At 50.2% G+C, this 23764-nt stretch overlaps 1 protein-coding gene across 1 annotated transcript; it reads left to right on the forward strand.

The window, feature by feature from the left end:
• Window positions 1-161: 161 nt before the first annotated feature.
• On the forward strand, window positions 162-23764 carry LOC149330989 (uncharacterized). Its single transcript, XM_089559534.1, has 14 exons — window positions 162-213; window positions 1136-1311; window positions 2182-2246; window positions 4376-4767; window positions 6840-6964; window positions 8731-8802; window positions 8856-8986; window positions 10529-10575; window positions 11358-11466; window positions 11738-11866; window positions 14911-15061; window positions 15769-15899; window positions 21397-21466; window positions 23699-23764. The coding sequence occupies exons 1-14, from the start codon at window positions 162-164 to the stop codon at window positions 23762-23764; spliced, it is 1716 nt and encodes a 571-aa protein (XP_089415660.1).

Consider the following 23764-nt stretch of genomic DNA (forward strand, 5'->3'; position numbering starts at 1 on the left):
CCTATTAACTGCTGCAAAAGGGTACTTAAGTTCACAGCGGGGAAGACACATGCGCAGTTCAGGATTCAAGCATTGATTAAGCGACGTCGCACAAAGACAGGCGGGCGCCTTCAAGACAGTGGAGTAAACTCGTCTGATTACACCCTTAGCGCGGATTGGAAATGACAATCACTGTGTGCTTTGTGTTGACCCAACTCGTTGCATCGACACTCGGTAAGCAACTGAATGCTCGCCACAAGCAGGAGCATTATTCCATTTTCAAGTCAAAGGAAAACATATTGCTATGCTAGGCGGATTTCCAAGCTCGTTTATGCCTTTCACGTGAACATCGCACCCATCTCCTTGTGGTCATGACATGCTGGCCACTGCGAGTGCTCTAGCTGGACGTTCCAGAAACCTCGCGTGGTTCCTTACCAACGGCTCTACGTCTTCACGTTTTTTTTTCATTCATTCATTCATTTCATTCATGTTTTCATCAGTATTTCACCTGTATATAAGCGACGTTGACAAATGAAGCTTTACCGAGGGTTGCAAAGGATTATGCATACGTTGGCAGGAGCCATGTTTACTCATGGTTTATCAATTCATATCTGCCGCACAAAAATTCTTTCTTCGGTTTCAGACTTTCCTGCCCGTGGCGCGGTCAGAGCTTCAGATCACTTGGCCAAGGAAAGACTATCCTCACGAAACATCCTATATCGTTATCTCGTTATCGTGAAACAGTCATTGTTCGTGTAAAGCGCGTTGCAGGGAAAAAATGTACAGAAAAAAATCCTGAATAATGGTGGAGCGAAACGTTTGCCACCTCTCTAAAACAAATTTGCACTTGTGTAGTCTCCGCATTTTTTGATTAAGGGATGAATCGTTTCCAAGTAGTTGTATCACCTTCTCTTTTGTTATCTAAAATGTAGTCATCAAAAGGATTATCATGAGATTTTAGTGATGAACGGAAGCGGGTAAAATACTAGCCATAAAAGCATTTTTATTTCATCGCTATCGTCATAAGCTTAGCTGCGCCCACTGAAAGGCAAAAGCCTCGCTCATATCCCTCCAATTTACACTGGCCTATGCTAGCTGCTTCGATCTTATCGCATTTTATTTGCTGGGTTTTTTTTTTCAGTTCTTTGCCAACTAGATGATGCTGAGGACTTCGTAACAGTTTACCCTCAGGTGCTGGAAAGCCGGCAAGACAGCTCTGAAAAAGTTGTGTTTATTGAAGACGGGAACACGCTTAACTTGAGAAAAGCTTCAGTTCTAGCGGACAGTGTCTTACTTCGAGATGTGATGGAAGACCGGATCGTCGAACGCCGCGTGAGTGAATGCACTTTCCTTTGGTTAAGCTTTGTCTCTGATGCTGCTCATGCCCGGGTCCCTTGCCTGCTTGAAATCCTTTGCGCCAGTACAACTACTCTAGAGAAAGCACTGAGAGATTTAAAGGTAAAGTTCTTTGGCACACCCACATAGTGCAAAGTTCAGGGTAGTACATAGTGCAGGGTGCCTGAAGGTGCAACGCCTTCGTGATTGCCTATGATAACTATCGCACCCACGCTCCATTCCCGACCGGCAGTTTAGGGTTTTGTATGGTCCATTAACGTTTGGTTTGGTTTGGTTTGGTTTATTGGGGTTTAAGATCCCAAAGCAACTCAGGCTATGAGAGACGCCGTAGTGAAGGGCTCCGGAAATTTCGACCACCTGGGGTTCTTTAACGTGCACTGACATCGCACAGCACACGGACCTCTGGAATTTCGCCTTCATCGAAATTCGGCCGCCGCGGCCAGAATCGGACCCGCGTCTTTCGGGTCAGTAGCCGAGGGTCCATTAAGGATCGACTTCAGCCCGTGAGGTGGGCAGGACCACATAGGTGCCGCAGTTTAAGGCCAGTCAGTTGCTCTGGTTACCCGCAATGGCTAATATTTCTCGACAAGCTGCTGCAAAACTATACTGTCACGTGGGAGAGGTGCCGCTAGGTGTCCATCGGTGGTACAAGAGATACATGGTTTCCCCTGGAATGTTGTTCGGCTTCTTCAAGGTGAAATGCTTTGGTAATGGGTGTTCTACCCAACCTTGAGTTGATGAAAACACTTTTTTACCGTGGGGCTCTTTGACCACAGATGATTTTGCGCCCTAAAAATGCATATCACCGTCGTCATCAATACTGATATTATCAGCTTTTTTTTCTAGGTCGGTGGTGCGCACTACGAGAGGAACTTGTATGAGGACACAAGCAAGCAAGCATCCTTGCTCCTGTAGCCTCAAGGACACTCTGGATACGCCATTGTGAGTGCGCCATTGCTTTATATACGATGAGAAAATGCCGCATGTTAGACTGAATTAAATTCGAACGGCATTCTGTTCGGCAGCATCGCACGGAGACGATGCGCAAGAAGAGAAGAGCACGGAAGGAATGTTGGCTAGTAGTTTACTCTTTATTTGCGAGCAAATGATCTCCGCCCGCTTTGTAAGACGAACAAGCCCAAACCAGTATTCTAATGATTGCGTACCGATTATTCAAGTCACTAACTGAACTGAAGCATTATAACGTCACCTGCAACAAATATTAGAACTTCTTATCTCAATCTAATTTTATTAGTCAGTAAAGCCAATTTCTCCTTTCAAGCAAGTATCAAACTAAATTTCAGAGGATCGAGACAAATGAAAATCCTCTAAATACAGCTCCGTACTTGGGTGCCCTCAGTTCCTTTCATTCTTTTTTTGCTTCATTCTCTGAAAGAAGCAATGAAACTTCGTATCAGCGCCCGTTTACAGCCGATCTCACAAGCTGACAGCGCAACTGCAGGTGCGTGAAATTTTCCACGCCTTCATGACGCCAGTAGGAGACTGCCAGTAAGACCGAACGGAGCTTGAGGTAGAAGACCGCTCCCTAAGTCTCTGAAACCACGCCGCTGTGCAGACCTAGCTTGAGCAGCAGACATCTGACATTTCAAGCCTTTCCCCCTCTCCTCGAGTGAACCCTAAACCAAGCTTTACATTAAACCGACTGTTACAAAGGTTTTCAGCAATTACGTTTTTGTGCCGGTAAAATAGCTACTATTGGAGCTTCTTATATGTATCCGGTAATTTGGGGGATAATATAATCAAGGAGTAAAGCTGCGAATTCTAGGTAGCTGGCCTTTGCTGTTTCCGTGAAAATCATGCAGAGGGCCTTTGAATCGAAAGAGCAGGATATATATGCCTCAGCGAGGTTTAAATAATTAAATAAAACAGTACTCTTTAGCGAACAAAGTTTTCGTTTCGGTTCCCACAGACTGTGATGTTGAAAGCCAGCACACACAACTAGCCGTAACTCATGTGCGCTCACAGCGACGAACGAAGTGTTTGCCACAGCATGTAGCTTGTGATGCTTCGGCGTATTTGCCTTCAATGCCACGGCCGAAATAGACAGTTTATTTTTAAAATAGTGCTTCAATAAGTTGTTTTTTTTTTAGCACTCTGGATCACATCTGCAGTTGTCTAGTTCCTATGAGCATGCGCGCTGTTATACAATCCCGGAGTAAAATGTATTGCGCATTGATATCTGCGACCACCAACATGTTGTTTGTATTGTATCGACAAGATGCATCAGTTCTACAGTTAAGAAGTTCCCTTTACGTTCCATGCAACACCTTTTACATGCCGACGCGCGTGTACTATGCAAGCATGCTTTGCATACAACCCGAGGCATGAAATACGGTCGAAATTCTCCAGAGAGGACTAGTGAATTCCACTCATCAAATTGAACCCGTGGCAAGGTTGGAGAGATCTTCATCAAATGGAAAGGCTCACAGATTATCCAGGATTGCCACTGGACCTGCAGCCTGTGGGAATGAAGACGTAACCGGTAAGTCCAGAGCTTTAACGTATTCACAGTAGTGGAAAGGACAAGACGGATGGTACGAATATACCCCCGAAATACCCCCGAAAGCAGAAGGTTTGACAGCCGTCGCCGTAGCTCAGAGGTAGAGCACCGGACGCGTAATTCGGAGGTCGTGGGTTCGGATCCCACCGGCGGCATGTGGTTGTTTTTTCTTCTGCTTTTCTAATCAATTAGCTTTAAGCGATGACATATTCAGTAATATTCTAAATTGATCAACACCACAAAACAAATAAATTAATTAAAAAAAATCCCCTGTGCCCCTTGGTTTCTGTGGCTGTTGGCTGTGGTGTTATCGATCCTCGTGTGATAGTATCTATCGTAGCAAGTGCACGTGTACTCTGGTGATGCTCGGCGCATGCGTGACGTACTCAGTGTCTGTATATATACTTGTCAGGTTGCAATAAACGGGGCTTTTTCCTTTGGGCGTGGGCCTGGGGGCCACGCACTAGTCTTCATCGATGTGTCGTCCTGCGAAACACCACATGGTGTCTGGTTGTCCAGGTTATACGGGACCCACGGCAGACGTAAGGTTACCGCCTGTGGCCGGCCGCCAGCAGCATCGTATACCAGCCGGATAACAGCCCAGAAAATGTCGGAAGAAACGAAGGTTTCGTCTCAGCCTTTTTTGGTGCAGCCGCCAGCGAGCTTCAACTTCGACAAGACGTCCGAGTGGCCTGGGTGGATACAAGAATTCGATGACTACCGATTCGCCTCAGGACTTAATGAGCGAACTCAAGAGGCTCAGGTGCGTACGTTGCTGTACACGATGGGACGACAGGCACGCAACATTTTCGAGACTTTCAACTTGTCAGAGGAAGACTCGAAGAAATACGACGTGGTGAAGACACAGTTCGACACCCATTTTGTCGCCACAAGGAACTTAGTCTACGAAAGTGCGTGCTTCCATCGCCGCCACCAAGACCCAGGCGAGTCTGTAGATCAGTATGTTACAGAGTTACATACGCTGGCCGATAGATGCGACTACGGGGAGATGAAAGAGCGGAAAGACCCAAGACCCCCAATCTCAAAGAAGCACGGGAAAAAGACGCAGCTTTCAGGGAGACTCAGCGGCAAAATTATGATCGCCGGCATGCTGCCCGACTTATGTTACCGTTGGTGCCAGGTGATTCTGCTTGGGTCAAGGACTACAGCGGGAAGGTGTGGTGCTTCAGCGCGCAAAGCGGCCACGCTCGTGTATTGTGGTTTTGGAGAGCGGGGCCTGATTGAACGAAACCGGCGAGCGCTAATCAAGCAGGCGCCAAACAGAGTCCCGGATTCCATGGACGGGGAGTATGAATTTCTGTCTAGCCTAGACGGTACAGAGGAGAACGGAAACTCTGTTTCTATTGCACAAACTGTCCCAGACGGTCCCGAGGAGAACGGAACGGAAGCTCTCCCAAGTGATCCGTTGCAGCTGCCGCCAGAAACCTCTTCGCCTGCGGTACAGGGTGAACATGTCACACGCTTTGGTCGAATAGTAAGAAAACCGGAACGGTACGGTGTTTGCGAATGCCACTCATTGAACCATTGAATCGTTGTTGTATTTTGTTTCGCAAGTTGCTGCTTTTGTTTTCTCAAAGGGAAAGGGAAGATGTGGTGTTATCGATCCTCGTGTGATAGTATCTATCGTAGCAAGTGCACGTGTACTCTGGTGATGCTCGGCGCATGCGTGACGTACTCAGTGTCTGTATATATACTTGTCAGGTTGCAATAAACGGGGCTTTTTCCTTTGGGCGTGGGCCTGGGGGCCACGCACTAGTCGTCATCGATGTGTCGTCCTGCGAAACACCACATTGGCTTCTGTCATATATATATATATATATATATATATATATATATATATATATATATTGATTCTGTCGGATAACGCAGTTTTATACTTTGCTTGTTTACCGGTAGCTTTTTTTTTTTTTTTTTCGAACAACACTGGCGCATTTACCAGCGGCGCCGCAATGCAGAGAAAGCGTTGTCTAAGGGGGCGTTACTATGAGCAGTCGGGCAGCGTTTGAACTGCGCCTGAAGCGGCAGATGTGTCTTTTTTTTTTCTCCAGACGTCATGAAATGCGGAGCTTTCCCAGAGTATCTATACAACCCAGCCTTCATGCATTTGTAAAGCAACAATGCCTCCGCTAAAAATGTTTTTACCCGCAACGCCATTAAGTAGGTCGGAATACAATGTTTTTTCCGGCTATAACAAATAACGAAGAGTGCCTGCAGAGTACTCAGTTGTCATAAACAGGAAAAATTGAGCAGTATTCCAACGAGCTTTTAGCAGCTTTAGCGAAAGACAGTTGTTTGTAGCAAACGTGCCAAAGTAACGCGCAGAAACTTCTTTTTATTTTGTTACGACATATATGCTTGCTTACATAATGGCTTGTCTCTGCAGCACCTATAACAGCAACAGCGAGAGCACTTTATTAATAAGACAGGTTTTCGCAAGCGTTCGGAACCACTCCCGTGAAAACTCTCTGAAACCAACGAACGCGTGAATGTTCTTTCGTAACTAATATAAGCATCTTTATGTTTCAGATGAGGAACATCTAGAAGACCCTAAACCTCGTAAAGGAGGTAAGAAAGTGTGTCATACTGAAGACTGTGCGAGCAGTCTAGATGCAGCGAAACGTTATGTGTGAACGGCTACCTCTTTTACGGGAGAGGATAAGGCGCTCGTCGGGCCACTTGGCTGTCTCACCATGTCAAACAAGACCAGATGACGTCATCACTGATAATTTCGCATATGATGATGTCATCACTTATACGTGATGCGTGGTCATCATAAGCGTAAGATCTCATGATTCGTCATGACTTAGCGAGCGTGACGTCACGTACCACACCACGTCACCAAACCGGAACTATACTGACAATGCTTCAACAGGCTCTTTTTGCAGTCGCAATCCAGGCTGGCAGTTTCTATGCATCGGCTAATCCTTGGTGTGCGTGTTCTTTTTTTTGTGTTTTTTTGCAGACTTCAAAGCTCCCCCACCAAAGTATGAGCTAGAGTTGTACTTCATCGGGGATTTCAACCACACCATTTATTTCAACAACCAAACGGAAGACCGTGTCGCATATGTAACAATATTTTTGCATTCGGTGAGTCCAACATTATCGCCTTGTTCAACGAATATTCAGGCGAGGTTGGCAACAACGTGTCGACCACACTGAAGACCTCAGCGGACTGTACGGCAGACATTTTTAATACATCGCTTATACTGGTTTTTTTTTTTGCTACTATCGTCACCATGCTTTCTTACGATGCTTCCAAACAAATAATAATCGTCTTGTGTCTATTCTGTGGTCAAAAAGCGCTTAAAATGGCATACTAGGTCAATCGTAGTGATAAAAAAGGTGCTCCTTTTTGTTTTATCAGGGCAGTACACTTCAGCCATATTCGGGCATCCTTAGAGGGCGTAGCTTCAGTTACCTACACCGCTGCCTCGCAAGAATACATTTATACACCTATATGCACGTGTTCCGTGCATATCATTTCGCCTGATCTTGGTCATATTTAGAGCAGCAAAAAAAGATTCATTTCGGGGTTTCAGCGCAACACCGCCTAATGTGCCACATCAGACGCGCCTCATGTGGGATCAAACGAAACACGGACGCATACTTCAACTATTTGCCATTTCGTGATAAGAAGGGCCCAAATTCACGCCGCGCTGATAGTTTTTACCTCCACAAGTATGTCATACCACCACCTGCAGCCCCCGCAGTGGCTCGGTGGTTACGGTGTTCGGCTGCCGACCCAAATAGCGCGGGTTTGACCTAACACAAGTTCGCATTTAGACGTAGGCGAAATGTTAGAGGCCTGTCTACTCTGCGGTGTCACTCCTCGTTAAATACCACCGCCGGTGAAAATTATCTCGAGCCCTCCACAATGACGTCCCTCATAGCCCGACTCGCGTTGGAACATTAAACTCCATAAGAGCATAAAAAAAAAACCCTATACCGCCCCCTCCATTCAATGACCGGCAGCGTGACAGGGCTTCACTATGTGCATATTGTTGATTAGCAGAGAGCAGGTACGCGTTTTTAGTTTCTTATAGCAGCGTTTAAAGACCGTCGTTGGGAACAAGAATTGTACACACATCCAGGCACTTGTCTGGAGCGCTCGAAGTGCCCTCTCTGTCGCGCTTTTGTGACATTCGTGGCTACGGCTGGGCTCAGTGTCTCTTTTTGAGACACAAGAAGTGAACCAGAGTCCGTGCCAATGTGAATGAATGATAAGGCATTGTTCCAAAGCTTAAGTCACTTGTAACTGGTGCCAGTGTGCTCCGGAGAGCGCCGTTAGAGCCCTGTAATCAAGTGTGTTTACGCCCGTCTTCCGAACGGCAGTGGTCTTGATGTGGCCTGTGTACATAAGGTGCCACTACCACACAGTGGTTGCTGAAAGTGCACTGCAAGGTTAGAGTGGCCTATAGCTTGGAGTACCCGCACTGCTAGGCGGAGAAATTTCCGACAGGCCTTTGTAAGGCTAATCCCGCATGAATATTTATGCCACCACTACCACCACCTCCCTCTTGCTGAACCCTCTGCAAGAAGACAGCGCTTCACAGGTTTACTCAGTTTTTTTAATATTTCGACACATCGTGAACACACTATGCCGAATTTGCTAATAATTTATCGTTCGTATATTTATTCAGTTATTCAGCGTTGTCTTCTCCTCTAGTCTTTTTAAACTTGTATACTTCAGTAAAGTAACACGAAGCTTTTTGTATAATATCCATGTCCCTCTGGTATAAAAATTGGGGTGAGCTCTTATCTGTGCTTTCTTTATCTTAAAGAGATATTGCCTCTTTCTGATAAATAGGTCCGAGTGGAGGTTCAGTCTTATATGTTGTGCTTCTAATTTCCAGGTTGGCCTGCGCTTAGCCCAGCTTGATCCGCCCATCGCTGTTGTTGTGACTGCGATCCAAGGAAGCTTTACGGTAAGTTGGACTGTGATAACCGGTCCCTTTTGATAATGAAGCTGTTCTTCCAGGACAACGAATCTTACGTAGACCTGTACGAGGGCGGTCGCCTCGATGCCAGTGGAACTCTGAAAAAATTAGTCAAGCACTTTAATAAGGACACCAACATGAAGAATGCAGACGCTATCCTCATGGCAGCGGGGTAAGATTAACTCTTCCTTTGTGACGATAAATACGACAACTGGTGAGCCCCGCAACATATTAGAGCATGCCAATTCCTTAGATGATTCAAGGGGGCAGCATCTGCCTAAGCATTGTAACACTTGCAAGCATGATGACAAAGATTGTAATCCGCTTTTCGACAGGACTAAGGTAATCGGACGCTCGAGGGATAAGAAAGAAAGGGAAATTATCGAAGCCTTGGAAATCGCGAGATTAGGGCCTGACAAATGTGTTAGCGATGCTTCAGTACACCTGTACCGTAAGGAGTTGGAGTTCCTTGATTTCACGAGATGAGTGTGGCTTTTGTTTTGGTGGTTGGTGCGCATGCGCTTTGCTGTTGATGGAAAGAGAAGTTGGTGGAATAAATCACTTGTTAGTCTGCGTTTGTCCCGTGTGGTTCTCTTTCTCTTGTCCCGTCCTTTTTGCGCAGTTTTATTTGTTCTCATAACATAATTGCTAACCGACATTAGCATCTAGCATACATTCAGTGCAGTCATGAACGCGTTGTTTAACCCTTTGATACCGAAAATTTTACTTCGTTGCTTAAGCAGCTGTAAACCTGGGCGATAATTTGCAATGGATAAATACATACAAATATGGTGGCAGAAAAAATCTCTATATTTGAAACTTTTGCTGTGACGCTATTCTCCTCACGAGTTTTTCTATGTCCTCTTTAATCTCCCTTACACAAGCCACTGCTAGGCTATCTAGGTGCAATATTCAGCCTTTTTGTTTTCGTACACAATCTTCCTCCTCGGACCGAAGGCCCTATTTAACCCCTCGAAATGACCAACGCATTGCCCAGATGCAAACTAGTCCTGTTGTCTTAACACTTTGGCTGGCGGACCAAGGCACACCTCCTGACTAGTTTTGAAATACCTCAAATCCTTATCACCGGTTGGTATTCGGGCTTTGAACGCTGCTCGTGTCTTGTTTTAACAAACTTCCACTTTAGACGCTTCGGCTAGCCGGCGCACACGCACGCACCGATCGAACTTGTAGCCTGTCATGGTGTGCTTGGCCGTCGGTAACCTGCAATTTCAGTGCTGCAATATTTTTTATTGTTTTCTGGGGGCCGAAATTTCCTTGAGGGAGATCACGGGAACTGGACAAAGCTCTTCGGCCTCCACGCTAGTTGGAAGAGCGCGTTTTTAGACGGCGGGGGCGTGAGGGCGGGGGGGGGGGGGGGGGGGGGGCGAGTTTACGGCGCTTCCTCATTCCTTATAACCGAGTCGTGCAGCCATGGTCGTTCGTTTAATCTGAAAAGCAGGCCGTAGCCACTATACACATTTTGACGGCAACAGCGCCTTCGTTCTTAATAAGCGAGAGTTCGTTATATCTGCAGCCATTAAAATTGGGCTCGAGTGCATTCTATTTGCTGCTCCAAGGAATGCTGGGCAAAAGGGGTAGGTGGACTTCTAATTATTGTGTTTGATTTGCGGCGTATATTAGCATAGTGTATTTTCGTGAGTGCCATGTTCACGTATGTGCACATGGCTCATATTATCTGTATTCTTTCAAGGCGTCATCTGGTACATTTAGCAGGAGAGAAGGTCTCAAGTTTGCAAGGTACGTCCTATTCAGTAACGCATTCATTACAACTGTGTAAGTGCGTCTGTATTGTATTTAATTACTTCTTAAACATAAATCCATGCGAACTATTGGTCGCGAATTCTGGGCATAAAATTAAAGCTGCTGCAGCAGAGCTCTTGCTCGACACGCCATAGGCGCCGTTGCTCAGGCACAAGTTACTTGTGTCCCCGTGCAACTACACGCACATGAAATGCCCTCGCTTTTGAAATGTAACAAATGATTTCTTTTTTTTAAGTAAAAGCTCGTCTTTCGCTCCATGTGCATGCAGTTTAACGCTGCCGCAGAGCACTGTAATCAGGAGGTGCTGCTCCGATAAATATTCAAGTCACCATGCCATGCAGTTAACGTAATGTCGTAACGTAACGTGATGTGTTTCGACATGTATTCGAAGCTTCTCTCGCAATGCCTGTGCACATCACATGGACGTCGTGAGTCACATAGAAATCCGCTGGTTAGGACCATTCTTGCTAGTTACCTGCAGGGAAGAAAGGTAGAAGGGTCCTCCGGTGTGGTCCGCGATTAAAAACACCAGTGCAGCAGGCCGGCGCCATTCCTAATCGCAGAAAGACCAGAGGCATCTAGCTGTGCCAAGAGTCGCACCAGAAACCTGATTGCGACGTGGTTGTTCGACCGCCGCTGAAAACTAAGATATTGGAAGTTGGTATTTGAAATGTTTTCAGGCTGAAATGTTGTCAGGCTGGAACGCTCTCAGTTGAAGCTAGTCTATAAGCGCTGAATAAACCACGTATAACACGCAGGGCGTGCCTTCATCGGACAGGCCTGCAGGCCGAACAAGACCTCAATTGCTCAAGACCAGCCTGGCAAGTTCAATGGAATAAACACCGCTGCCCACGAAATTGGACATCTGTAAGTGCACTTACACGATATGTTGAAACCTTCACCAAGAATGCTCACCACCTCCTTATCTACAAGGCATGAGAAGTTGCCAGCACATACGACCTTCTTACTACTACTTAAGACTACTACTATTACTACTACTATTACTATTACTACTGCTACTACTACTACAACTTTTCGATGAAATAGGAATTATTAACGAAAAATGGCCACGTCACATTTGTTATTGTTTCAGTTCCATACAAAACCCATTGTCGATAATGATTAACTTGCCTTGCAGACTGGGTGCTTACCACGATGGCGATAAGTTGGCACGGAATTGCTCCACGAACGACCGGTACATGATGAGCAAGTTCGGCGGCTTCAACTTTTCGGAGTGCAGCAGAAAGCTCATAGCTGACTTTGTGACGTAAGACCTATAACAGGAAAATATTTACGTCCCAGAAAAGATAACTGTTTTAAGACTAGATGCGTTGCTGAGAAAGAAGTAAAAGCGATATCAAGGTCACACGCAGCGCTCACTGAGGTTCTTGAGAAAGCCGGTGGGGGTGGTGGTGAAAACATTTATTCAGAAGGGACAGGAGGTATGTTTGGATCAACCCGTAAAGGACCGATCCTTATAAATACTAGGTGGAGGTCCCTAGTTTGGGACCCCAGTGGCGGTGGCCGTCGCCCGGGCGCGCCCGACTAAGGCTTGTTGGGCCTGTGAGTCGTGGCAGCCGAGCAGGGTCGCCTCCCAGTCCTCCCGGGTTGGGTTGGGTTGCGTATGGGGGAATTGGCCGGATTGGAGGGGCAGGCCCACACCATGTGATTGGTGTCAGAAGACACCGCACTACAGTGCGGGCACCTGCCGCTAAAGGAGGGGTCGAAATGTTTTAGGGCTGCGGGGCACAGCAATGCATTGGTGAGAAGGCGGAGAAGGAGCCGCTCATCCGCCTTCTTCAGGCCTTTACATGGGCGAGGGTAAAGTGCGATGACTATCTTGATAGTAAGTTGCAATATCTTTGAACGTATAGACCGGATTAAAATCTGGTTTCCGATCGGGTGAGGAGGAGAAAACCGCCCGGTGAGAGAGCACGCGGGCGGCTGCGTCTACTGCCTCGTTTTCTGCCAACCCCTGATGAGCAGGGGCCTATATAATGCAACGGTGTGCGGGGTCCGTATCCCGTATGCTTTAGAAAGCCGAAGAAGTCAAGAGACTGCACGTTCATCGTCACCGAGAAGCGGATGTGTGCTGCGCCGTCTAGCAACAAAAGCAAAGTACCCAGGTGAAGAAAGGAACCTGTAGCTCAACTCCGGTGTTGTAGTTGGCCTCCAAAGTTTCGAATTTCTCTCGCTCGCCATGCTGGCTGCCTCTGCACAAAGGATGAATCAGGTTTCTACAGTCAAGAATGTTCTTTAACTGAAAGGGTTTACACCCAAATGCAGGCTATTAAAACTGGAGAAATTATCATCATCAGCCAGACTAATTTCCCTTTAAGAAAAATGTATTCCACAATTATCTCTAGTTAGCCTCGCTCAGCGGCATTCCCGATCATCTTATCACAGCTCATAATCGCTGCTTCCCAAGAGACTGTCCCCCTGAATCAAGTTACAGGTTCTTCACTTTTCTTTTTTAAGTTCATGTGACCTGGCGCTGGAAGCCATAGCAGACAACCCATTTTCGATGCCGGTAGATGGACGACACGCACAGTCTTTCAGCAGAACAAGCAGCTCGACTTCATACAGAAACTTCAAAAACAATTCTAAGAAGATATTCCCCGCCGCGGTGGCTCAGTGGTTACGGCGCTCGGCTGCTGGCCCGAAAGACGCGGGTTCGATCCCGGCCGCGGTGGCTGAATTTCGATGAAGGCGAAATTCTAGAGGCCCGTGTGCTGTGCGATGTCAGTGCACGTTAAAGAACTCCAGGTGGTCGAAATTTCCGGAGCCCTTCACTACGGCGTCCCTCATAGCCTGAGTTGCTTTTGGACGTTAAACCCTAATAAACCAAAGCATCTAAGTGGATATGCAGAACAAAGAAACAAACATTAAAAACACAGCTGCCATAGCTGACGATATTTCTAATAAGGGAGTAATTACTCATTGGCATCCGCCCAAGCGCAGCTATACGGCTACAAAGGAAAACTATACAGCTTTCTCAGAAACTTCGTATTTAAAGAAAAATTCATCCTGGTCCGGGGCTCGAACCCGGGCGCCACCGCTTCACCGGAGCAGTCGCTCTACCAACTGAGCTAACCGGGACGGCAAGCTTATGGTTACAAATTACTCCACCTTGGGGGATTCCCCTAAACATTTGACCAACGACAGACGATATTTCATACGCCGAGTTTCGTCCACATCGCTCCTCGAAGCTTTGGCAAACATCGAATGATAACGCACAGCACACGCTCTCCGATAGATGTGCGTGGCTGAAATACACGCAAGCTAAAACACTAGATTTCCGTCTGTCAGCCTCCCTCGCCGTCGCATCGCCAGCCTGAGGGTTGGCGAAAACTAAGGCACTCCAGTGCACAGACGAAGGCTAGGCGATGTCGCTCAGGCTGCTGGGAGTAAGGTTCAGAATGTCGACAGCCGGTCAGAAGAGACGCACACAGCTCGAAAAAGAGCACGGGACAACGGGCAGAAAAAAAATGTAGAAGAGCACAGCCAGCACAGGTGCTGGCAACGGCCTTTCTCGTGTGCTTATTTATGCCTTGTATAGCGTCCTCCCCAGTGTACGGGAACTTAATATCACTGCTCGATATATACTGAGTAGACCGCCGAGGAAGGGGGTCATGGGCTGTTCACCAGAAGGCGCAAGCGGTTGCTGACCCTGTCGATTGATTCTTCAAGCATAACAGACGTGTCTAAATTGCAACCGAGTATTTTATGCCGTCGTGCGAAATTTTTGTGTAGTATTTTGGGACATGAACCTGTAGCACCAGCACATATTTATGGGGTATTGCGCTGTCTGCTGTAGTAGCGACACAACTGCGGAAAACTGCCACAGAAAAATACTGCACTGCTACAGAAAAATGCTACGATACTTCAGAAAAATATATTTTTAGGACAGGACGACAAAACAGATGTCCTGACGTATTTTGGGCTCGATTCTGTCTTCTTTTTCGAGTGGGAGACCAGTCTGTATCATAAAAAAGGAACAAGAAGTGTGGTTACTTTCTTTTCAGGTCATTGCTAAAACGTCTAGTGCTAATCAGCAGGCTGACCGCACCAATCCTATAAATTCTAATTAGGAGCACACGAAAGCTCCGCCTGCACTTCTATAAGAGCATGGCACTCCCGCCTCACGAAATGAACACTTCGCTACAATCAAAGGTAATTGCGTGCTGAGCGAAAGCTTAACTTAGTAGCGCGTGTGTCATATATTTTAATAGTTAAAACCAACTCGATGTAAAGTCTTTAAAACCCAGAGATTTCTTCAGCATACTTGCTTCGTCTCTTGTTTTCTCAAAGGTGGCCTTACTCTCGCTGCCTGAAGAGCCGAGCGAAGTGCAGCATCATTTCGGTGCCTAACAAGGCGGTGATGCTGCCCGGGGATGTGATGGATGGAGCGGCTTTCTGCAAGAAAAACTATCCGACATACAAAAACGCTACTTACATTAAGGTAAGGCGACTTTTAGCTATTGTCCAACGTAACTGGAATAGCGCCTGCGTTGCAGTTTACGCTCAAAGTTGGCCAAACCGACAGCTAACCTTTAAAATTTCAAGAAACGCAAAGTGCGAAAAGACCGACCTTAGGCAAGGCCCAGACCGGAGAGGTGCTCGCTTCACGTCTTTCGCTCTATGTGTTTGTTAAATTTTGTACCGACACCAGATTTCGAACCCAAACGAAAGATACGATTTATTTTACGGGAGGAAGGAGAAGTCCTCTAACAAGTTTCAGTCGCAGGCGTTGAGTAGAACATAATTTAATGATTTTCAATCTTGTCCGAGGAGGCGCTGAACATTTCCACCCATATCAAATGACGTCAACGTAGATTTGCCGTCAAGCTGCATCTGAAAACCGGCCCACATCACCAGTTGAGCACAGTTCAGAGTTGAGCTTTATCTGGGCTTCTTATGTATGGTTTAAAAAACCTAGTCAGGCAAATTGCCGGCCGAGATGCCATGTCTTTATCACTCTAACCTAAAGCGCCCCATTGGCTTCTTCCACTGTGCAACATCCGAGGTTTTCTTGGCGACCAACGATCAGCGAAAATTAGTGCGCATATTTTCTTTCCTGTGCTCTCTGTTAGCATTAGCGTTATTTTCAAACATTTTGCAAAACTAATTAACACCATCTGTGTAATACTGCATTTTGTTTCCTTGCAGGTGGAGTCAGACCTAAGGCAATGTCGATTTCGTTGCTTGTTGGTGCCTGAAAACAAAAAGGCAAAAAATGTCATGGCTTTCGCGCTGGACGGAACACCCTGCAACACATCTGACCCCAAGAAGGTAGATAGGCATGTGACGTTTAACATCCCTCATGACATCCCTGCATGCTGGCCACTCAGAGTGGAGTGGTTACGCCAAAATCACCACCGTCACCGCAGAGCCGCAAATGTGCCCTTAAGAGTGGCTGCTTGAGTTGAGATACATATGAACGAAGCCACCCTAGAGCGATTAAAACCAAGGAAAAATTTTTTAAACTTGATAGCGGCTTAACGTAGTTAAACCGAGTAGACCTGCGAAAGCAGGTGTTCATTCTTATATTGGAGGGGGCACTTAAACTCCGTCTTAGGGGTGTGGCATGATATCTTTAGTGGGTTAATGCCCATGCATGCTGAACTGGTAATTCCTACTTAAGATTCATAGATGGCGCCGAGTCCTCATATACCACTACCAGCGCAGTGGCGCAGCGGTTAAGCGATGCACCACTGCACTGGCAGGTGGCTGTTTCTATCCCAGCCACCCGTCGAGATTTTGCGACCCATGTTGCTCTCCCCGAGCAACCTCTCGTGCAGATGGCACGACGCTCGAGCTTACCCGAGTTACTACCCGAGCTTACCCGAGTAACTCGTGTAAGCTAGGGTAGTAACACGGGTTGCTAGGCGCCATCTATTGGAGCGTAGCTGAAGTGGTTGCTAGGCAACGGCGACTTAAGGTCGTTTGGTAGCCGCACCGCCACGAGCATACGCGACGAGCTGAGCTGGGCTCCAGTAGTGTTGCTTTCGCAACAAAAGCATTGCGATCGATCTTTTCAAGCGATAGCATAGAAGCCTCACCAGGAAAAATGATGACATGCTGTGACGTCACCAGTGATGTAGCCAGACCGACAATGACTTCACTGAACCAGGTGCGTCTGGGGAGAGCCTCCTGCCAACCACGGCGGGTTCAGAACAGCAACTTGGTCTAAAAAGCCCATCAGTCATTCCACCCAGTGCAGCAACAGCTTCGAATGCTATCGCACTGACAACACATAATGGCATTAGGTATCTCCGAGTTCTTTTGTTGTTCGTCCGAAAGAGAGAGGAAGAGATGTAAGAAGAGAAGAAAATCGCGGTGCTTCTCCGAGAGGCAATAAAAAAGATGGCAATAAAAAAGATTTAGCACTATCTTTAAGCTTTCCCTGGTTTACAAGGCTGTTTGCTTTCATGGGCCATATTCCGCTTTGCGAAGAGGTGAGAAAACAATTATTTCGGTCGGTCGGTCGGTCGGTCGGTCGGTCGGTCGGTCGGTCGGTCGGTCGGTCGGTCGGTCGGTCGGTCGGTCGGTCGGTCGGTCGGTCGGTCGGTCGGTCGGTCGGTCGGTCGGTCGGTCGGTCGGTCGGTCGGTCGGTCGGTCGGTCGGTCGGTCGGTCGGTCGGTCGGTCGGTCGGTCGGTCGGTCGGTCGGTCGGTCGGTCGGTCGGTCGGTCGGTCGGTCGGTCGGTCGGTCGGTCGGTCGGTCGGTCGGTCGGTCGGTCGGTCGGTCGGTCGGTCGGTCGGTCGGTCGGTCGGTCGGTCGGTCGGTCGGTCGGTCGGTCGGTCGGTCGGTCGGTCGGTCGGTCGGTCGGTCGGTCGGTCGGTCGGTCGGTCGGTCGGTCGGTCGGTCGGTCGGTCGGTCGGTCGGTCGGTCGGTCGGTCGGTCGGTCGGTCGGTCGGTCGGTCGGTCGGTCGGTCGGTCGGTCGGTCGGTCGGTCGGTCGGTCGGTCGGTCGGTCGGTCGGTCGGTCGGTCGGTCGGTCGGTCGGTCGGTCGGTCGGTCGGTCGGTCGGTCGGTCGGTCGGTCGGTCGGTCGGTCGGTCGGTCGGTCGGTCGGTCGGTCGGTCGGTCGGTCGGTCGGTCGGTCGGTCGGTCGGTCGGTCGGTCGGTCGGTCGGTCGGTCGGTCGGTCGGTCGGTCGGTCGGTCGGTCGGTCGGTCGGTCGGTCGGTCGGTCGGTCGGTCGGTCGGTCGGTCGGTCGGTCGGTCGGTCGGTCGGTCGGTCGGTCGGTCGGTCGGTCGGTCGGTCGGTCGGTCGGTCGGTCGGTCGGTCGGTCGGTCGGTCGGTCGGTCGGTCGGTCGGTCGGTCGGTCGGTCGGTCGGTCGGTCGGTCGGTCGGTCGGTCGGTCGGTCGGTCGGTCGGTCGGTCGGTCGGTCGGTCGGTCGGTCGGTCGGTCGGTCGGTCGGTCGGTCGGTCGGTCGGTCGGTCGGTCGGTCGGTCGGTCGGTCGGTCGGTCGGTCGGTCGGTCGGTCGGTCGGTCGGTCGGTCGGTCGGTCGGTCGGTCGGTCGGTCGGTCGGTCGGTCGGTCGGTCGGTCGGTCGGTCGGTCGGTCGGTCGGTCGGTCGGTCGGTCGGTCGGTCGGTCGGTCGGTCGGTCGGTCGGTCGGTCGGTCGGTCGGTCGGTCGGTCGGTCGGTCGGTCGGTCGGTCGGTCGGTCGGTCGGTCGGTCGGTCGGTCGGTCGGTCGGTCGGTCGGTCGGTCGGTCGGTCGGTCGGTCGGTCGGTCGGTCGGTCGGTCGGTCGGTCGGTCGGTCGGTCGGTCGGTCGGTCGGTCGGTCGGTCGGTCGGTCGGTCGGTCGGTCGGTCGGTCGGTCGGTCGGTCGGTCGGTCGGTCGGTCGGTCGGTCGGTCGGTCGGTCGGTCGGTCGGTCGGTCGGTCGGTCGGTCGGTCGGTCGGTCGGTCGGTCGGTCGGTCGGTCGGTCGGTCGGTCGGTCGGTCGGTCGGTCGGTCGGTCGGTCGGTCGGTCGGTCGGTCGGTCGGTCGGTCGGTCGGTCGGTCGGTCGGTCGGTCGGTCGGTCGGTCGGTCGGTCGGTCGGTCGGTCGGTCGGTCGGTCGGTCGGTCGGTCGGTCGGTCGGTCGGTCGGTCGGTCGGTCGGTCGGTCGGTCGGTCGGTCGGTCGGTCGGTCGGTCGGTCGGTCGGTCGGTCGGTCGGTCGGTCGGTCGGTCGGTCGGTCGGTCGGTCGGTCGGTCGGTCGGTCGGTCGGTCGGTCGGTCGGTCGGTCGGTCGGTCGGTCGGTCGGTCGGTCGGTCGGTCGGTCGGTCGGTCGGTCGGTCGGTCGGTCGGTCGGTCGGTCGGTCGGTCGGTCGGTCGGTCGGTCGGTCGGTCGGTCGGTCGGTCGGTCGGTCGGTCGGTCGGTCGGTCGGTCGGTCGGTCGGTCGGTCGGTCGGTCGGTCGGTCGGTCGGTCGGTCGGTCGGTCGGTCGGTCGGTCGGTCGGTCGGTCGGTCGGTCGGTCGGTCGGTCGGTCGGTCGGTCGGTCGGTCGGTCGGTCGGTCGGTCGGTCGGTCGGTCGGTCGGTCGGTCGGTCGGTCGGTCGGTCGGTCGGTCGGTCGGTCGGTCGGTCGGTCGGTCGGTCGGTCGGTCGGTCGGTCGGTCGGTCGGTCGGTCGGTCGGTCGGTCGGTCGGTCGGTCGGTCGGTCGGTCGGTCGGTCGGTCGGTCGGTCGGTCGGTCGGTCGGTCGGTCGGTCGGTCGGTCGGTCGGTCGGTCGGTCGGTCGGTCGGTCGGTGCGCCTGCGTGTGTGCGCCTGCGTGTGTGCGCCTGCGTGTGTGCGCCTGCGTGTGTGCGCCTGCGTGTGTGCGCCTGCGTGTGTGCGCCTGCGTGTGTGCGCCTGCGTGTGTGCGCCTGCGTGTGTGCGCCTGCGTGTGTGCGCCTGCGTGTGTGCGCGCGCGTGTGTGCGCGCGCGTGTGCGCGCGCGTGTGCGCGCGTGCGCGTGCGTGCGTGCGTGTGTGCGTGCGTGTGCGCGTGTGTGTGTGTGTCACTCGATTTTATGGAGTGCCAAAACGCAACCAAAGTAAAGCGAAAAATGTTTTTGTGAAGGACTCCTTGCGTGCCAGCAACGAAACTATTTTAGATTATCTGGGTCTTCACCTGAGCAGCAGGTTGAAAGGCTAAAGATAAGTTCGTGCCCGGATGCGGTGATAGTGTATATCGCAGAGAAAAACCTAAAAAAAATGCACAAAAATTAACAGCTACTGAGACAGAGTGCTGGATTTGCAACTACAGTGGTTGTCATTCCATACCTTTGTGTGCTTAAGTTTCAAATGCATGAAAGAAAATTGCGAACTGGTAAGAAGTTCCCCTGGTGTTTACAGTCCCCTAAAATGAATTAACCTCTGTCAAAAGATTAATAATTTTACGAGAAAGGGCCAATATATATAAAACAGCACATGAGGAAAAATTTGCGGTTTGTGATTCAGGTATCATTTACAATACTCCCTTGTCATGTGGCATGAGCAACATTTGCCAGTCTGGCAGGTGCCCAAACTTTAGACTGAGAGAGCACAGCAGTAACCTTGGCCAATATCGCGAGGCCAGGGAAACGGGCTACCCATTGCACAAGGCACAAATGCCCACCTAGCATTAAGGAAATCACAGTCATTGCTAAAGCGCGAGACAGAAAGTAAAGGGAGGTAATAGAGGCCTTTGAAATTTTACAGATTGGCGAAGATAAGTGTGTCAGCACTTCTCCCTCATTCTGACGACGTAGGAAGTGAAACTAATAAAGAAGCGGCGATAACGCACACGTGACACAGCCTGACATTGTCAGATTGTTTCAGTGCATTGATCAAGGCATGGGCAATAAATGTAAAAAATCCCACCTCATGTTTAATCAATAAACCAATTGTCAATTGCGCGCATATCTTGTGATTGTTGTTTTGTCTGTTATTTCCCTAGTGTTAGCGCGTGGAATCTCTTAGTATGTACCAACAACTAGCCTCAATCGCCGCCTTGCTTCTAAAACGAGAACCTGTAAGCTCCCGCGAAGACCCATTGTACTGTGCAAAATACACATTTATCTACGCAGAGAAAAAGAAACCATTGCAGCTGCTTACTGCGCTTGGCGGCGATGATATTCTTCCTGATAAAGCAGAATAATTCCTATTTTTTTTTATGTACAGACTATAACTCGAGTAAAAAGAAATGGCAGCCTATTTGCCCGTTAATCGAATGCGAAGTAGGTGCGCTAGCACAACTTGAAAGAAAGCGTGCGACAAAGGTCCGTAGTTCCCAGCGAGAATTCTACACCATCAACGGAACGTGCGCTCACGTGCGCTACACGGCAGCAGCTTTGACACAGCCGCTCTCTCATTGGCTGCAGCTGTGCGATCGCTACGACTCCTCATTCGCTGAGCCGCGTGACGAGCGCGTCGTCAGCTGCTTATCTCTTTTGCGCTTCCAAGTCGAGGCTTCGGACAGACACCTGCGAAGTCCGTGATTGCGAGCAACGGTACTAGCGCACTAAAAGTCTACTAACCGCGTGCGTGTGTTCAGGGCGTGTTTCTGCGGATTTCTGCGGCTTATAGAACAGAATAAAGAGTTCTTAGAAAACCTTTCAGATTAGGGCTCTCTTGATATAGCACCTGGTGCGAAAATGCAAACTGACATTACCAAAATGCCCCTTTCTTGTGAGTGTCCTTGTTGCGCCAGCGTTATTTTCATCATGCACCAACTTGCCCATCAGGCCGTTGTTATGAACCAAAATATTCGCTTGGGAATTTGTTCGCGCCGAGAAATCTGTACTTTGTGAAGTATGCTGGGCGCTAAGGGTTATCGTCGATGCAGTTTCCGACAAGGCGAAAACAGACCCCCGGAGGATGATGTCATCTCACAGACGACGTTCGAAAACTGTCAGGTACGTCTTGGACTTGGTCTTCGCAGCGACCAACATTGCTTCCGGAATAATGTTGTACGTTTCACACTTCTCTTACTATATGCCTCGGCTCTGCAATGCGCAGACTGAACTGCAATGAAAAACTAGGAGAAATTGAAAACTGAAAAATGCACAGACTACAACCACCAAGATGACCCTTTATTGCAGCTTTCAACTGACGCTGCTGCGTAGTATTCAGCCAAAAAGATTGCCTTTAGCATGCCAAAAAATGTATGATGTCTCAACGCGTTAAGGGCGGTGAGCCAAGTCGGCCAAATACGTACACCTACTGATCACGCGAAGCGCAACGTTTCGCTGTACAGGGTGGTCCACTCTAAGTGCGAACACGGCTCCGCGTGGCCGCGCTCCGCGGAGCGCCAGAGGATCCGGCGCGTTCGCGCATCGAAGCAAATCCGCGCAGGCGCACAGGGGCCCGGGGCAGGAGCTTCGTGTCGTCTGCTACCAGCAATGCAAGCGAGATGCGCGCCAGCGCTATAGCAGACGACACGAAGCTCCTTCCCCGGGCCCCTGTGCGCCTGCGCTGCTTTGCTTCGATGCGCGAACGCGACGGATCCGCTGGCGCTCCGCGGAGCGCGGCCACGCGGAGCGGTGTTCGCACTTAGAGTGGACCACCCTGTACGTCGAATAAGGTTGCAAGAGCCAAAGCAAGCTGGAATTTTCTCGATGGATTCAAACACTAAAGGCCGATTCACACGACGGTCCGTTCGCCCGCGGCCCGCACATCACGTGTTCATGCGTCAGCACATTGAGAGGCACGCTGACCAGGCCGCGGGCCGATAGCGCGCCTCTCAATGTGGTGACGCATGAACACGTAGTGAGCGGGCCGCGGGCGAACGGACCGTCGTGCGAATCAGCCTTAAACGACTGAGTTATGGCGGCTTTTTCCTCATTGCTATGTCGGTTGAAGTTCAGATCGCAATCATGCGCCACATGCAGCTGGATTCTAAAAGCAGAAGGTGAAAAGGAATAATGGGGGGGTATGATGGTTTGGTATGGTAATGAACGCCAGCATGTGCATGCAGGATATTAGGTATTTCAGTTAAGAACAGCGCATGTGAGAGGACTTAACATGGTTGGTGCACGGTTGATGCAGCCGCCAGTTCAGCAAGGACGCAAAGCTTTGTTTTAAACATTGCTAACTGTAGCGCCTAACGTCCCGAACACCGCAGTGCAGTGCAGTGCTCGATCGGGATAATCTGGACCCCCTGGGGTTTTCACTTGCACTGATATCGCATAACACACGCGCGTTGCTCTATTTCGCCCGCGGGGACCGCCATCCAACCCGCGAACTCGGCATCAGCAGCCGAACACTAAGGGTACGGAACCACCGCGGCGGGTACACCGCTTTGTTGTGTATTACGCTTGTTTCCAAGCATCAGGAAGACGAAATAGGTATGAAAATGTCATGCAATGTGAAGGCAAGATGGTCGATGGTCCTTAAAAGCAGCGGAGGGGATTCAAAAGACGGCAAGCGTAGAAGGGGGGCCGGGGCAAAGTTCGGTGGGTTGATGTATTAGGATGCCTGCGGGGACAGCGACCCAACAGACGGAGCAGAACAGGGCTAATTGGAGGGATATGGGAGAGACATCTTAACTGCTGTTGCTGGAGAACTCGGGTTCGAACCCGACCGCGGGGGCAGCGTTTCGATGGAAGCGAAACGCAAAAGGCGCCCGCGTGCTGTGCGATGTCAGCCCACGTTAAAGAACCGCACGTGTTCGAAAATATTCCGGAGACCTCCACTACGGCACCTCTTTCTCTCTTTCTTCTTTCACTCCCACCTTCCTCCCTTCCCTTACGGAGTGGCTCAGGTGTCCGCCGATATATGTGAGACAGATACTTCGCCATTTCCTGCCCCCCCCCCTCACCCGAAAAAAAAAGAAAACAATGGACGCAGTTTGGCTAATGATGATGATGGCGCCTGTTTTCTGCGCATAGGGTTACCTACGACTTATTCAGGAATATAGTAGAGTTATTAGCTGACGCCATTGCATCCTAACTCGCACTCAGTGCGGTGTCATGGCTCCCAAATCCTGATGGAAGAAGTATCTTAGGAGGCCCGCGGTAATATAAGATGACTCCTGGTTGTAGATACAAAGTCAAACCTTTTCCAGGAAGATATCTAACGGGTATAAACACGTCTGAAATGAACAGGCATTCAAAAGTCTGCCGAGTGTTTTGAATTTATTTGTCCAGATTGCGGCAGCATATGGAGGGGGCGCATGCCTCAGGATCCGGTTTGACCCTTCTTCGCACAATTAA

This window comes from Amblyomma mixtum, chromosome 9, assembly GCF_055824585.1.
Source record: "Amblyomma mixtum isolate Tamu chromosome 9, ASM5582458v1, whole genome shotgun sequence".
NCBI lineage: Eukaryota > Metazoa > Arthropoda > Arachnida > Ixodida > Ixodidae > Amblyomma > Amblyomma mixtum.

Excerpts from the sequence above, each read along its gene's own strand:
- LOC149330989 (XM_089559534.1), top strand. The coding sequence starts at position 162 with ATGACAATCACTGTGTGCTTTGTGTTGACCCAACTCGTTGCATCGACA. Across the intron at positions 8,987-10,528 it reads GCTATCCTCATGGCAGCGGG|GCGTCATCTGGTACATTTAG; the intron begins GTAAGATTAACT and ends TATTCTTTCAAG. Across the intron at positions 21,467-23,698 it reads CGACGTTCGAAAACTGTCAG|ATTGCGGCAGCATATGGAGG; the intron begins GTACGTCTTGGA and ends TTATTTGTCCAG.